Source organism: Apteryx rowi, unplaced genomic scaffold (genome assembly GCF_003343035.1).
Source record: "Apteryx rowi isolate R43461 unplaced genomic scaffold, aptRow1 scaffold_1426, whole genome shotgun sequence".
Classification (NCBI taxonomy): Eukaryota; Metazoa; Chordata; class Aves; order Apterygiformes; family Apterygidae; genus Apteryx; species Apteryx rowi.
The window spans coordinates 1-14441 of record NW_020447671.1 but is presented as its reverse complement, the minus strand read 5'-3'; the positions used below and the strand labels follow the sequence as shown (position 1 = coordinate 14441).

Here is a 14441-nt window from a genome sequence, read left to right as displayed (position 1 = left end):
TTTAACTCACAAAAAGCTAGGGACAGCTCAAGATAACCTTTAAAGACCAGATGCCATAGGAAGCAAAGGTGCCCAAAATACCTTTACAGTTAATTCTCACACAGCACAGTTGCATCCAGCCCTGCAATTCACAGCGGCCAAGACAGATGGGATCCAAAAATGACAGCTTCAGATGGGATCCAAAATAATTGCATCCTCAGCACAGTTTTCATTGCCCTTTACAAGAGCAATTGTTGCAAACTCTATTGTTTCCATTGCTTTCAAAAGCAGAACCAGTCTTCTTCAGTCAGAACAGCTAAGAATTTTCATCTCTTATTCAAAACTGAGATGCTGGAGGACAGGCAAGTCACTGGGTGGGACAGCATAGAGACATCTCTCTCCTGCGAACAGGGCCTCACATTCCTTCTCACTCTACCTTATGTGCATGGTAGACTAGTTCACTAAAAGAAAGCCCTCCATCCAGCACAACAGATGCTCATATCACAAAGAGGACTACACATTAATGATTAATTAAATTTTAATGTTTACAGTAGTCACTTAAGAGGGATGCCAACAATTTTTATTTTTTTTTTAAAAAGAATTCTGATGTGGGAGTTATTTTATTGGGAAAGCTTGGAGAAGACAAACTTGGAAACAACTGCTCCAAAACATAATTATAAAGAAGGAAAACAAAGTAGAGATCATATTGTGCTTTAAAGGAAGGTTACATAGTTTAACTTGCATAGCACAAGCATACATGAGTATGAGTTAACAGGAACGGACACAGCCCATCTTGATTCAGGTTATTGCTTTCTTTTTTAAAATCTGAGTAACTGTTTGCTGGTCTCTGCTGGAACCAAAGGAGGCTTACTGGCAGGTGTTTGTCAGTAGTCTAATTTGGTTTAGCCAAGGAACAGTGTACACTACAAACTTGCAAGTGACACGCTAAGGAGAGAAAGAAAAAAAGCAATTATCAGATTAAGAGCATAAAACAGAGCATCACTGACCATTTTTCTACATACAGATTTACTACATTTTCAGTGATCCAGAATATATGCCACTCTTGTGGCTCTCCAGATTATTTGCACTTTCTTGCCAAGTATTCTGGAATACCACTCTTGTGAATATGTACTCAGTACTAACCATTTCTCTTAAACATTAACAGAAAAGCTGAGCAATCAGCACTTCTGAAGATCAGGTTACCTCCTCTGCTCACTTATAAGTTCCCACTGCTGGAAAGCTTTCAGCCTGGGTAATACTCTGACATGAGCTCTCAAGTATGCGTAAGAACATCTGTGCCGCTACCTAATTTGTGCACGTGTCTGCCCCATCATTCCAGGACTCCAGCTGTGGTAGTGGTACACAAGAAGTTTCTAGCGCAGGGCTTAATGGATCACTTGTGTGCAGTTACAGTTCTCATATGCGCAGGTACATCCACCAGAGAAGTTACACCTATCACGGTGATTAATATCAGTAATGAAATTCTATGCAACTGGACTCTGATCAGATCAGGGCAGACACACATTTGGTGCTCTCTTGTCTGAGAGTTGAAGTATTCCTTATAGAGTTTCTATAATTAGATAAAATTTGTGCCTAACTCAGCTTGGTGGGTACAAAGAACCAGGGTATCCTGCCATTCACTATCAGCGCTTGGCTAAAGCACTATCAGCAGTAATGGGAGTCCCTAGGAAAAAGGAGTTGAGTAAGGTTGTTTACATCACCATGAGACAACAGGAACAGAGGAAGATACAGGGACTCATGGCACCAGTTCAGGACACCTGAAACCAACCCTGGTTAACAAAGTTTCTTCTGCATATCCCTGGGATCAAAACCACAAGCAATTTCAGAGGACTAAGGCACACACTCCATGCATTACAGCTTCAGGTCCCTGCTTAGAAGAGAGGTTAAAAGGCCATGTTTACTTTGTTAGCATCATCTGGCCAGGCAAGTTCTGCAATGGCTCCATCTCAATAAGTATAAAGTCTCTGATCTTGGCTGGGGTAGACAGGCAACACTGCCCATAACTGTACTAGACCAGCTGGAGGGAAGAGGTTGAAAACCCAGGGACCAGCATGCTCTGTTTTGGAGCCTACCTTAGCCATCTCTGGTGCATCATGAAAAGCACAGCTCTGGACATCAGCTACTGACTTTGCGCAATTTGTCCGGCCAATCTCAACTTCCATGATATACTTTATTCCAGCCACAATCTGCAAGGAGACAACAGGCAGAAGCACGCTTATTTACAGCACATACAGGAGATCTCTCTGCAGAGAAGCACCTAACAGAAAATAAGGTGATTACATTACTTAAACCAAACTCAACAAGCATAGACATGATAGCGTGTGGCAACCTGCACAAAAAAGGCACTTTACATCTGTTGAAGACCAGAAGACAAAGTGCAAGTAAGCAAATTGGACACAGTACAGCTTATATAACCAGTAAACAAAGTCACATGTCAATTCATAAGCAGTGTAGGCAAATTACTATCTTCAGTAACTCAAACTCTAGCACTCAAAGGCACCCCTGTTAATGAGACTTGAGTTATAACTGATGCTTTTATTTGCCTTCTGTGGAAAAAGAGTTTGAAACCTGCTCTTTTTCAAGGACTAGAAGCGGAGATTGCCATGGAGTCACACCAGTCCACAAAGTGAAGCTTTAACTTTAAAAAATCCACCTGTTAGTAACATTCTGTAAGTCCCCAAAATTGGTCACATGGTAGGTGACCTAAATACACAGGTATCTGTTTCTTTCTGGATGCTTCCTGACCAAATTACTTGTGTCTTCCCTCACCAGTCTTTACATGCTGCCTGAGCAGCAGCCAAGTCCTCCCCCACACTCAACCTCCCCTGCCAACGCTCGAAGCACCCGTCCCAAAGCCCAAGGAAACTCCTGACACTTTAAAGGATGTTTACAAATGTCACTTTCTGGATTTGGGTTTTCTTTTTAAGCCTAGATCAAATTGTAGCGACGGCACTGGGAGATGGAGGGGCTGTGGCATGTTTCCTCTGGAAGTTTAGAGCTATTCGTAGCAGCAATGAAGTCTTTCTCTCTTTTCCCCACTTTTTCGAATGCAAAATTAGAAAAAAGCCCTTCAGGTCTGCCAGCGCTTGACCGGCCTCGCCGAGGGCAGGGCCGGGGATGGAAGCGCGGGCGCCGCCCGACGGTTGTTTACCAGCCCTTCAGGGCCAGCGTGACACAGCACCGCTGCCCACCCGCCCAGGGCGGCCGCGCGGTCCCGGCGGCAGCGGGGGGCGCCGAGGGCGGCGGCACCGACCTGTCTCTTGGCGCTGATGATCCGCGCCACGCGGCTCGAGTACTTGTCGTTGCTGGCCCTGTTGTACTGCGCCATGGCGAACCGCAGGGCCCGCTGCAGCCCTTCGTCGTTGTCGGCCACGTCGATGGGAGCGCCCACCAGCCGCGGGCGCTCCTCGCTGCCCAGCACGGCGCCGGCCAACAGCACGGCGGCGATCGCCGCCACTAGCCACCTGTGAGCCGCCTTCATCGCTGCGCTGTGTGAGGCGCCGCCCGCCGCCGCCGCCATTTTAAGGCCGCGGGGGTGGGGGCGGGCAGGCCGCGCCCTCGAGGGCCGCGGAACAAACCGCCCCTGCCCGGCCCCTTCCCCGCCTCAGCACGGGGCGGGGGGGAAGGAGCCCGTTTTTTTCTTTTGCGTGCCCCAGAAAAGCCAGGTTTTAAAGCAAAAGGGGCCCTGCCTTCTTCACCGTGCGGAATGTTTTCCACGAGCGGGAAGCCTACAGATAAATAAAACAGCGTGGGCTACACGCATTCGGTAATCTTTGTTTTCTCCCCAAACACCTCCGTGGCCCCGCAGCCGAGGTGGCTGGTGGAAACGGCCTTTCGAGGGCAAACAGCTTAGGGATGAGGGGAAAATAACTATCCAGGGCCTCGCGGACTGCCTGGAGGGGAGGAGACAGGTAACAGGCTGAGGGATTTGAGTCCCCATAGGAGAAATCAAATGATCATCGTTAAGAATCGCCCGCTTCCCTTCTTCTTTGCTTTCTTAGGGACAGCGAAAATCTCTAAACCCACCTCACCATGCTTTTTGCAAGTCCCCCAGTGTTGTCCCCCTCCCTCCCTTGCACGAGGCAATGCAGGCCGGCATCCCTCAGACCCTGCTCACAGGGGCCCAAGTCTGCCTCGGACGGCAGAACGCGGGGCCCACTGCGCCGCCTCACACATGAGGGCTGAGTCAGGACTTGCTCTCTTCCCACACAGGTTTACGAAGAAATGACAGGGCAGGGAAACAGCTGCTTTTGTGCTTCTCCTCATAGCTCTGCTGCTTCCCATCCTGACCTCGGACAGGTCCCATTTTGCTGGTGGACTGTCATCTATCACAGCAGGACCATCACCTCACACCACAGCCCCCACAAGCCTGCATCTCTTGTTTCACATCAGCTCACCCTGAGCCGGACTTTGGATAGATAAATTCATTGGAGAGGGCTATGCTTCCCAGAAACAGAGGGAGAGACCGAGACCCAGCACACAGATCTACAGATCTGGCATGGGGCAGTGGCTCTTTGCCCAATATATGTCAGTTTAACTAATGCATGGGTTGCGTTTATTTCTTGGTTAAGTCATTTATTAAACCACTGAGGGTGTCTTCAGATAGCCTAAGTGAACATTTAACACTCTCAGCAGGGAACAGGACCATAAGGGAATACTCACATAAACTTAAATCCATAAAAGCCTGGCTGCATGAGACCAGCAGCCTGTTTTTATGAGACAGTGCACCCCTGCTTTTGCCTGCGTTTCCCCACAGCATAGTCAGCTAGGCCAGTGTCTGAGGAGAACCAGTCCAATCCAAGGCAGCTGTACTCATTTTCCCGAGCATATCTTGTGGCAACAGTGCCACAATATGGTGGGGCCATCTGGGAAGCTGCGGTGAAGCCATCAGGGTTTTAGAATATGTAGGGATGGGGGCTGCCTTCTTTTGTGGCTATGGTGTCCCTCCATAATTGTGTCCGAGGCTGGCAGCAGCCAAGAGTCAGACGCGCGCTTCCCACAAAGACAACAGCCAGGCAATGGAAACAGTCCCTTAGAGGCTCAGAATGACCTCAAGGGGCTGGCTGAGTTCATTTCATTTCTAAGGAGGTAGATTTTAAAATCCTGCAGGCGAGTCTAGGGCTTCTTTTTTTTCTAACTACTGCCCCATCTTGTCTCTGAACCCACTGGCATCAATAGGATTATTTAAAAGGAGAAATGAAAGTGCAGTAGGGCAGGGCCCAACTGGACCCAGAGCACAGATGAGGTTTTGCTTCAGCATTTAATTTTTAACACAATTTTCCCAGTGTCAAATTTCAACAAAGGTATTAACAGAAGGCAAAAATTGGCCATTGCTAGCAAGGTGAAAGTTGTTCATGAAACCAACTGCTAGCTGACTGTAACCTTTGGGCTCAACAGCAATTCCTTGCTTACCCGCAGTTGCCACAACTAGACTCAGTGACCCACACAGTCTCTAAGTGCCAATTTCAGAGGGCCCACAGTCACATTCATACCCAGTCAGGACTCTATAGACCAGGCTGTCTCATAGCAATGTCAGAAAGCTTTTAAAGCTGGTGCGTCCTTCAGCTCAGCAGGACTCAGAAAAGGAACGGACATTTAGATAGGTAAAAATACATCAACAGTTACTAAAGTAAAGATTACAGAAGTCAACCAGCCAATCCAAGAGCTCATGATACAGATGGAAAATGTCGTTCTTTAAGCTACGGAACAACATTTGAACACTTAGGCTTACAGAAGAGCAACCCTACAGGCAAGCTAGACTATCTCACAGCTGCCTTACGTGAGGTTCTCATTTCCTCCTGTGCAGCACTAGACACTGGCTACCATCACAGGGCCTCTGGGTGCCTGTGATCTACCCCAAAGGGGCAAATAGTAGTGAAGTCTACTGTCAGGAAGTTATAACTCAGTGTCTGCACCTCCAGTGGAAGCAATAAAGGCTGAAGAGGCCTGGCCTAAATGGGATTTTATCCTTCTAGCAACTGGAGAAGGAAGCAATCCTGTAGGGTGAGGATGTGAGAAAGAGGGTTTTGTGCCAGTGACTCGACTGGATACTTTCATTGTCAATTATTTGGGGAATTTTGGAAGAGCTGCACCCTACCTCCCAATAGGAAAAAAAATAGTATCTGAGCCCTAGGGGGAACTCAGACCATCATTCTAGTCAGGCAAGGCACAAAACAAGAATCTGTCCTCTGGAAGTCCTTCAGCCATGAAATGAAGATCACAGGATGATCTTTAAGTGGAAAGCAAAAATCCTGGAGCCGTATCTCAGCTCAGTGGGTAGGCATATAGTCACCACTTAAGGCTGTGGAGCTTCTGTGGTTCCTAAGAGGGTCAGAGGTTCGGTTCATGCAGCCAGCCACCTGACTCCTTGAGCTGCTTGTAACTGCCCCTTCTCTCTCAGTATATAACCCATCTATGTGGCAGCATCACAGGTGCCTGGCTTTTTTTTTTTTTTTTTTTTTTAAATCTGCTCCATGCACCTCTCATGGGAGCTGCCAAGGGCCTCAGGACAGAACCTGGAGGACTTCACTGCTTTGTGGTGCTGCTCTGTTTTCTCTTTAGAAAGGTCAGTGCTTTGCATAGGAGAGGGTCTCAATAACCCATGAAATTTCTCTGTGTTGGGGCAAGGCTAAGGATGTTTGTAGAAACACACCTGTTGCCCCTGTCCCTCAGGGAGAGGACAGGATGTAGGTGAGATCTTGGCACGGCAAGAGCAGCCCTGCCCAGTCTGGAATTACACTGGCCACAGCCCTCCTTTCGGATACAGACGGAGGAGGCTGCTTTCCCACATGGGTCCGGGAACTTGGAAAATTTTCCAGGCTCTGCCTCCTCATGGGTTATTCTAGCATTTATTTCTCTCTACTGTGGAAGAAGAAAAAAAAGCCACATAGCATTTTAAGATACAAATACAGCTTCTAGCACAAGACACTATGTCATTTCCTATATCTGCCTCCACAGCATTGGCATTACCTCCTCTCCTACATTAATTGCTCTGCTCAGGGTCAGAGGGGCATGTGGTGGTGTTGGCTTCCCAGACATATCGCTCAAGTCCTAGTTTCATCTCATAACCACAAGACTGTATTTTCCATCCAGCCAGAAATCCTAAGTTTGGAAAGACAGGACTTAATGTAGTAGCATTATAGAGCTAGCTCAAGCAAGACTTAAGACATTGTGCTGTTGCTAGGCTAAGAAAGGGCAATCTTTTATACCTTAAAAAATAGTATCTGCTCTGTTGCAACACAGCCTCAATGAAAAAGAAAGGGCTTGAGCACTGACTGGAAAGGCTGTCTGTAGCCTGCTGAGCACTAGCAATATCCAGCATGAGAATTATCACAGGAAAAATCCCTGCAGTTGGCAACAAGCTGTGCAACTAATTCAAGAGCAACAGAACATCATGGTAGTTTGTACAACTAGAGAAACACATGGGCATTGCTGAAGCAGTACAGTGCATGCAGAGAGGACAGGGACATGGGTACAAGCCAAAGCTGCTAACAGCTGCAGGAAACTGTCTCCATTTATCTTTCCCCTAATTGGCTTTAGATCCAGACTGAAGCAGTTTAAAATGACTATTGACAGTACTGTTTAGGCTCTGGCCTAAATCAGTCACTGCACTTCCAACATACCCACCAGGTCTCTTCCCTCTGCCCTGTGCTGACCCTGCTATCTCAGGCCTCCATCAAGCAGTGCCTCAGCTGCTGGAGTCGCTCACCAGCACTATGTGGAACTGTGCTCCCCAGCCCAGCCCAAAGGGAGCCCACAGTATGCATCTGCAGAGTGAGGGAGGAGGAATACCACCTGCGAACCACCACCTCATGTGTTCACATTCAGGGTGGGATGAAATGTCCATCCCAGAGCTGTTCTTATCCAAATTCACCCTCAGGCAAGTCCTAGACACACAGAGAAACTGTTGCTCCCACTCTTAACACAAGGGAAACGGCATAAGAAAGGTGAAATCAGTGCCTTTGGGATTCAGGGGGTTTCAACCACTCCTTCCTCAGAGCCACTCAGAGCTGAGGTCTGACAGAAAGGGCTTTACACTTTCCCCTTATGTACTGAGGAGAGAGACAGGGAGAAACAGCTCTTATTAATGCCCATGAAAAGCTAAAACTTTGCCCAGCCCTTGGGGCACTTCTGCCACACAGGCAAACAGCCATAGGCATGCTGGGGTCACCTCACTGCAGTTGAAGTATCACGCAAAACAAGGCGTACTCCAGCCTATATTCTTCCTGAATTATAGCAGTTCTCAATTCACGGTAGCTTAAATTCACACTGGAAGGTAATAAGTCAGCTCTTGGCACACTCATGATGATCTCATAGTTATTTCTGCCAGCAGATATTGCACAAGATATGGGATGACACAGCTCCATTCCTTCTTGCCTGTGCTTTGACACCACGGTGCCGCCCATTCAGTCGGCCCTGTTCTGCCTCCAAGCATCACCCAGTGTTTCTGTTTCTTCTCACATGTCAATCTGTCACTGGCCCAATGAATAACTAATCCCATGAAGCCATTCCAACAGAAAAGACCAAGAAAGCAGAGGAGACTTGCTTCATTAGTGTGGGATGTGGTGACACTTTGGGGGAGGGAAAGGTTCATTGCCCTTCCCTAGGTGAATAATCATTCAGCCAGAATGGAAGAGGCCCAATACAGACAGCGACTATCTTGCTCATAAATACGCTACAGCCCAGGCAGAGATGTGGAAAAGTCTCTGTTTTGAGTCCTATGAAGCAAAGTCTTCAGCTTTGCTTTCCCCTCTCCTTGGGAAGTGTCCTAAATACTGGCACCTTGTAGGTGGGGGAGTTTCTCCATGAGGTTTCAAGCAAAAGTTTTATCCTTGTCAAACCAGTACGTCAGAGATGCAGCTGAGGCAAAATGACATTTTCTGAGGAAGGACTCCTTTGTTACAAAATTGTCAGCCGCTTCTAGCGCATTGCAGACAGGCCTTCCAGAAACTCACAGAATCACAGAACTCTCCCTGCTCTCCTGCTCACACCACCAACTTTTGAACCCAGAGGCAAAGTTCAAATTCAGTTTGAGGGAGGGGTAGAGGTCTCAAGCACAGCATGGGAAAGGAGAGCCATCCCATTGCCGGGGGTGGCAGTAGTGTCTTGTCTCTGTGCAAAACTATTTCATGGTTCCCACAGGATGCTGAATCTGCAGTAACCTTTTTTTTTTCTCCATGCACTCGGCATGTTGACATTATATTACTGTAATACTTAAGGTCACAGACTACCCCCATGTAGTGTTTCTTCCCCAGTTACAAGCCAACCCATGCAAGGAAGGAGTCTGCTGGATTCCCAGCTCCCAGCTTCCCCAGCTGGTCCCCTTCTGCCAAGCAACTTAGAGGCTGGAGGTCCTAAGTACCAATGACACTCAGGCATGAATCTCAAAATCCTCTCCCCTGGTCCTCCTGCCTTCCTGCTCCCTCCCACAGAAAACAGACAAGTCTGGAGAACTGGAGCATGCCTGACAGCTTAGGAATAGCTGAATAGTTGATGCAAAATATCTGAAAGGAGTCGCACCTTGGTCAATGTCATGTCGTCCTCTTCCTTGGTCATCAACACCGCACTCAGCTGAACACATATAACTGTAGAAAGCAGAGCTGGTCTCTGCTCAGCAGTGTCAGATCCTGGAGTTTCTTTGGCCTCAGAACTTGTCTTTCCTACGAGATGCACCAACATTTATTCTGCAAAAGGGTGGCTGACAGAGTCCCTCTTTCTCAGCGCTGACACAGTTCCTGCCTTGCTCCCCTATGCAGAATGGTTGGAAAGGGAAACTTGCCCTTTGGATTTCCTGATTCTCCAGGCTGGACCACAGGTTTTGAGGAAGGTCACTCTGTTGACCTCTCTCAGCCCACATGCCAGTGCCAGAGACGAACCCTGCAGCACCACAGGCAACACAGAAGCAAGCTGAGTCTGTTCAGTCTTGCCAATCCAAGCCTCACAAAATAAGCAATTCTGAGAAAAAAAGGCTTGGCAAAAAGTGATGCTTTACAATCAGTGAATAAAGGGGATCTGGTTCATGAAATAAAATTGCATTTTGTCCTTTTGTTTCTGAAGGGCACAATTGTTTTTCTTTATCAGAAACTTTTTTTTTAAATAAATAAAACAGAAGTTCTCAAATAATCAGATAACCCAAGGAGCTAGTAATTTAAGAAATACACCAACCAGCAGGAGACTCATGATAATATTGCAAAAGTTGGTAATGCTGTGTGCTGTCAGTATGACCAGAAAAATATTAGTTTTAGTGTCATCCTACAGCAGGCCACACAGTTCATTCAACAGCATTTGTGCAATATCCAGAATATTTTCCTGTACCTTTTTGTCTTTGTTTCAATTTCATGCAGGACTGGTGAGCATTTGTTTCCAGGCACACTCCTTCCTCTAAATATCTGCTACATTCCTTGCCCTTGCTGTTGACAACATCCTACATCTCTCTTCCAACATCCAAAGAAACAATTAGAAATGTCTCTTCTCAGCAGCTAAAGGAAAAGCTCTGGAATACTGCGACATGCCTTTCCAAGTATAAATAGATGGGGATGTTTGAAAAAGCAGCCAGTCCTTTAATCAAGAGTAACAATTTCTCCACAAAGCTGAACTCTGAATGACCCTCAAGAGACAGTAATTACTGTGATAGAGGCAGGAATAATAGGAAAAGCATGACTGAAAAAGCAAACTTCCCATTGAAACTCCTCTTAACCCAGGGATCAGCAAAAAAAAAAGAGCAGACCAAATATATTCTGGGGTAGTGCTTTGCATCCTGCAAAGTGAATCTTCAGCAGCCAAGGATGGGGTGCTGACATGGCTCCCCCTTCTCCTCCCACCCTGCTGTGTAACTAACACAGGGTGACGGCAGGGAGGTGTTTTGTAAAACCGTAGCTTTCCAAGGCTGAAAGGCACTTGAACAGGAGTCAGCAGTTTCTGAAACAGGGCCGAGAATGATTCAATAGCAAAGGCACAGCTGTTTTATTGCTGCTGAAGAGTGCCCTGTGCTTGTGGAAATGAACCCACCCATGTCCCTCCCATAGCAGCTGCCATGATATCCAGTGATGCCAGGAGAGGTAGAAAGCCTCTGCCTTCCTTAGAGACCCATGGCCACCCCATCCACTCCCTGCTCTGACACCCAGAAGCACTTTTTCAAGAGAAGAATGGAGGAAATAACATGACTTGTTCACACGAGGAAAATCAGGGCCCTATCTCCACTCTCAGCTTCAAAAAGGGGTCTCCAAAATCTAGGCAGCTGATTTGAAAGCTCACAAGGAACTGGGACCATGGCCTCATCTCTTCTGCACATACACACTCCTTCCCACACTGGCAAGCTCCTACCACAGGCAGCTGAGGGCATTCCTTCTGGAGGGACCGCAAGGGCATTCTTCAGCTAAAAAACACCATGTGCCAAAGGGCTGCTTTAAACAACTTCCAGTCCTGGCAATACAACCAGGTTTGTAAAGACCCTTCCTCAAGCTGTCATCCCTTCCACCAGCTGAGGACCAGTCCCTCTGAGACACAACCACGCTTTCTTCGCACTTCACAGAAGCCTGGAGGGAGCTAATGACTGTCTACTTTGTATGCTTTCACTCTTCAGATAAGCTGACGCACTTAGGGCTGAGGGCATTTTTCAGGCAATTCAGTAGAAACTGAGTTATTAGGAAACACAAGCCCTCAGTCTAGGTGCTGACCTCTTTTGAAAGCACAGCCCTAAATTTCTTGGGAACAGCAAAAAAAACCCTCAACCATTCTGCAAATAGTACATAGCCCTGTTGAGTTACTGGCAGTCACTTTTAGGAATTAATTGCTAAGCAATTCTCAGAACTGATCTCAGTAAGGTCAATATTTGGCTCCGTCCAATGATCATCATCCTCCAGAGGGTGAGTCCTATGAGATGGATGAAGGGTGGGTGGGATGAGTAACCCAGCTCGCTCTGCTGGGTCCCATGTTGTTCACATCATTTGGGGTTTCACAGCATTGCCTGGTTTGATTCCCTTTCCTGAAAACCAATGCAGAAGATTATCTGCCTCCAAGAAATGGGAATTCACATACAAACATCTGCTTTAGTAATTACTGATGTTAATCAGCTTTTGTGCCCACAAGGGAATGCATTATTGTTTTTCAGGCAAGCAGTAAATAAAGTAATTGCCAGCAGAAAAGCTGCATTTCAAACAACCGCAAGCAATCAGTTATGGTCAGATTGTACAACTGAAGTGATGGTGTTGATAGTGAATGCAGCTTTAAATGATGTAATGGGGCATTGGGGAGATTAACAAATAAAAGCTACACAGTCATCCTTTTTTATCCTGAGAGACATAACTTACATTATCATAAAAGCTGGCACAGAGATAGCATGTATTCAAAATTATCATCAGAGATTTTATACAATCTGGTGCCTTTGACTCCTGCATTAGCTTGTATTTACTGGGAATAATTCGGCCATTCCCTTTTCTTCTCAATTTGTTCACCCCAGGCCACAGGAAAAAGTTTGACTGCTTTAGATTTTTATTTGCTTGTTCCTATTAGATACCTTTTTCTCTTCCCAGGAATTGTATTGCTCAGAGCTGACCAAGAAAAGGAGTTCTGCACTTAGTCTCCAATCCAACCAGAAGCATAAACATATGTTTAGTTTAAGCTTCTGAAGAATACCAGTGACTTCACTTGTGCTAAAAATAAGCTGAAAAATAAGTACATGCTTGTATGCTGTGCTGGAGCAGCCCCGCTAGCAGCCTGCTGGGGTATGCTGCACCGTCTATTCCTGTTTCTTCCAGCAGTAGCCTCTAAAGTTGGAGTGAAAAAGTCAGACGTTTCAAAAGAAGTTTGCTTAGTGGACAAGAAAAGCCAGACCATAAAGACAAACTATTTCTTCAAGTTTGGGCCACAGTCTGCACACAGCAGAGAAACAAAGCATAGCAGAGAAGCCTGCAAAGACTAGCACTGGTGCTCTAAGGCTTTGCAAGTCCCAGGAATCCCAGAGAGGAAAGAGTTTCCTCTACAGTAGCATGGTGTCTGTGCAGAGTTCCCTCAAACTCCACAGAAGAGGGTGGTTTGCTACCCACACCACTTTCATCCTCTGTATAAAATGAACAACTCCTCTCCTCCCTTGACAACAGCTTGTAGCCATAACTTCACTACTGCTAAGCCCAAGGGCTTTAGGACATAACATAAATGTGGGGATTCCAAAAATTCACTAAGCACAATATCATCTCTTAAATATACATATGCATATTTATGTTGAAGATCATTCATGGGGAGCAACAGTACAAATCCCTAATGTTTGCACAAACCCGCAATTTAAGGGTTGTCTGGAACCTAAAGGTTTTGTAGGACAAAGTGAGCTGCTCCGCTATATTCCCAGCAGAGCCAAGCCAGCTGGGAGCCAGATGCCAGGCTGCTCTGGGTTGTATGTCACTGTGCAGACAGACTCTAACTCTGGCACAACTTCTTTCTTTTTGAAGAGACAACTGTTGTGTTGTCAGGCAATGGCATCGATTCCTCGTTCGAAGACAAAACCAGTGGCGCATAGCCTGGAGGTATTCACAGTCCCCGCGTATGTACAACCTCTGTGCTAGTCCCTGGTTTGGAATGGTTATGATTTCTGCTCACTTAGCATTTCAGAGTAGCAAATTCTACCCCTTTAAGGCTTCTTTTTTTGGCATGGGGGAGCAAAACTCTGGCCTATGAAACAAACCCAGAGCAGGGAACAGCCTATTCGCAAGAGGTTAACTTGCCAGCATGATTCCTGGCTGCTTCTCATTAGAAAGGACTTAAGCTCTTTTCCACAATGTTTTTGTTGGATTAGAAACTATGGGGCAGGGCAGGGGGAGGTCCCGTATTATGCTTAAAAATTATAAGAGAGAAATCCTTCGGAAGTCAAAGTAGTTTGCAAACACAACCAGACAGTCATTCGTACGAGACAAACTGGGATACTTGGCCAATGACTTATTTCCTCAAGGTGGAAGTAAAATTTTGGGCACCCCAAAAATTCACTCAAACAGCCAACTGCGTACACAGTGCTCTACACATGTACATTCAGCAAGAAGTCCAGCTCAATGCAAAATAGCAAAGGGCCTTTCTGAAGAGCAGATATCGTTATGCATAAATAAGAGTAGAACATCTATTATCATTAATGAATATATAGAAAGTCCCCAAACCTTAATCCTGAGGCCATGTTGCATCCCACACTCACAGCTAGCAATCCTTGGGGTTTCAGTAGCCTCAAGCGCACAAGGAAAGATTCACTTTCAGAGTAATATTTTTACTCAAGCAAAATAAGGTTATTTGAGAGTGAGCAAGACTGCTTGGTATCCATTGGATCCTGGTTGGTTTGCTCCTGTTCAAAAGCTTCAGTCATCCAAGCAGTAATGTGATATGTGCTAATTTGTTGCATCAAAGTGAGAAACAGCCTTGGGAACATCTTGTATTGTGGTATGTACTAATTTGTTACATCAGTGAGA

General features: G+C 46.3%; 1 protein-coding gene across 1 annotated transcript; it reads right to left on the bottom strand.

Annotated features, from left to right (window-relative positions):
* Window positions 1-537: 537 nt before the first annotated feature.
* Window positions 538-3535, bottom strand: LOC112962164 (cystatin-like). The gene is made up of 3 exons (XM_026058102.1): window positions 3254-3535; window positions 2073-2186; window positions 538-924 (listed from the first exon to the last, which is right to left on the bottom strand). Exons 1-3 carry the CDS (start codon window positions 3518-3520, stop codon window positions 847-849), a joined length of 459 nt encoding a protein of 152 aa, XP_025913887.1. The 5' UTR covers window positions 3521-3535; the 3' UTR covers window positions 538-846.
* Window positions 3536-14441: the final 10906 nt, after the last annotated feature.

Excerpts from the sequence above, each read along its gene's own strand:
- LOC112962164 (XM_026058102.1), bottom strand. The coding sequence starts at position 3,520 with ATGGCGGCGGCGGCGGGCGGCGCCTCACACAGCGCAGCGATGAAGGCG. Across the intron at positions 2,187-3,253 it reads TCATCAGCGCCAAGAGACAG|ATTGTGGCTGGAATAAAGTA; the intron begins GTCGGTGCCGCC and ends GTCTCCTTGCAG. Across the intron at positions 925-2,072 it reads ATGCACCAGAGATGGCTAAG|CGTGTCACTTGCAAGTTTGT; the intron begins GTAGGCTCCAAA and ends TTCTCTCCTTAG.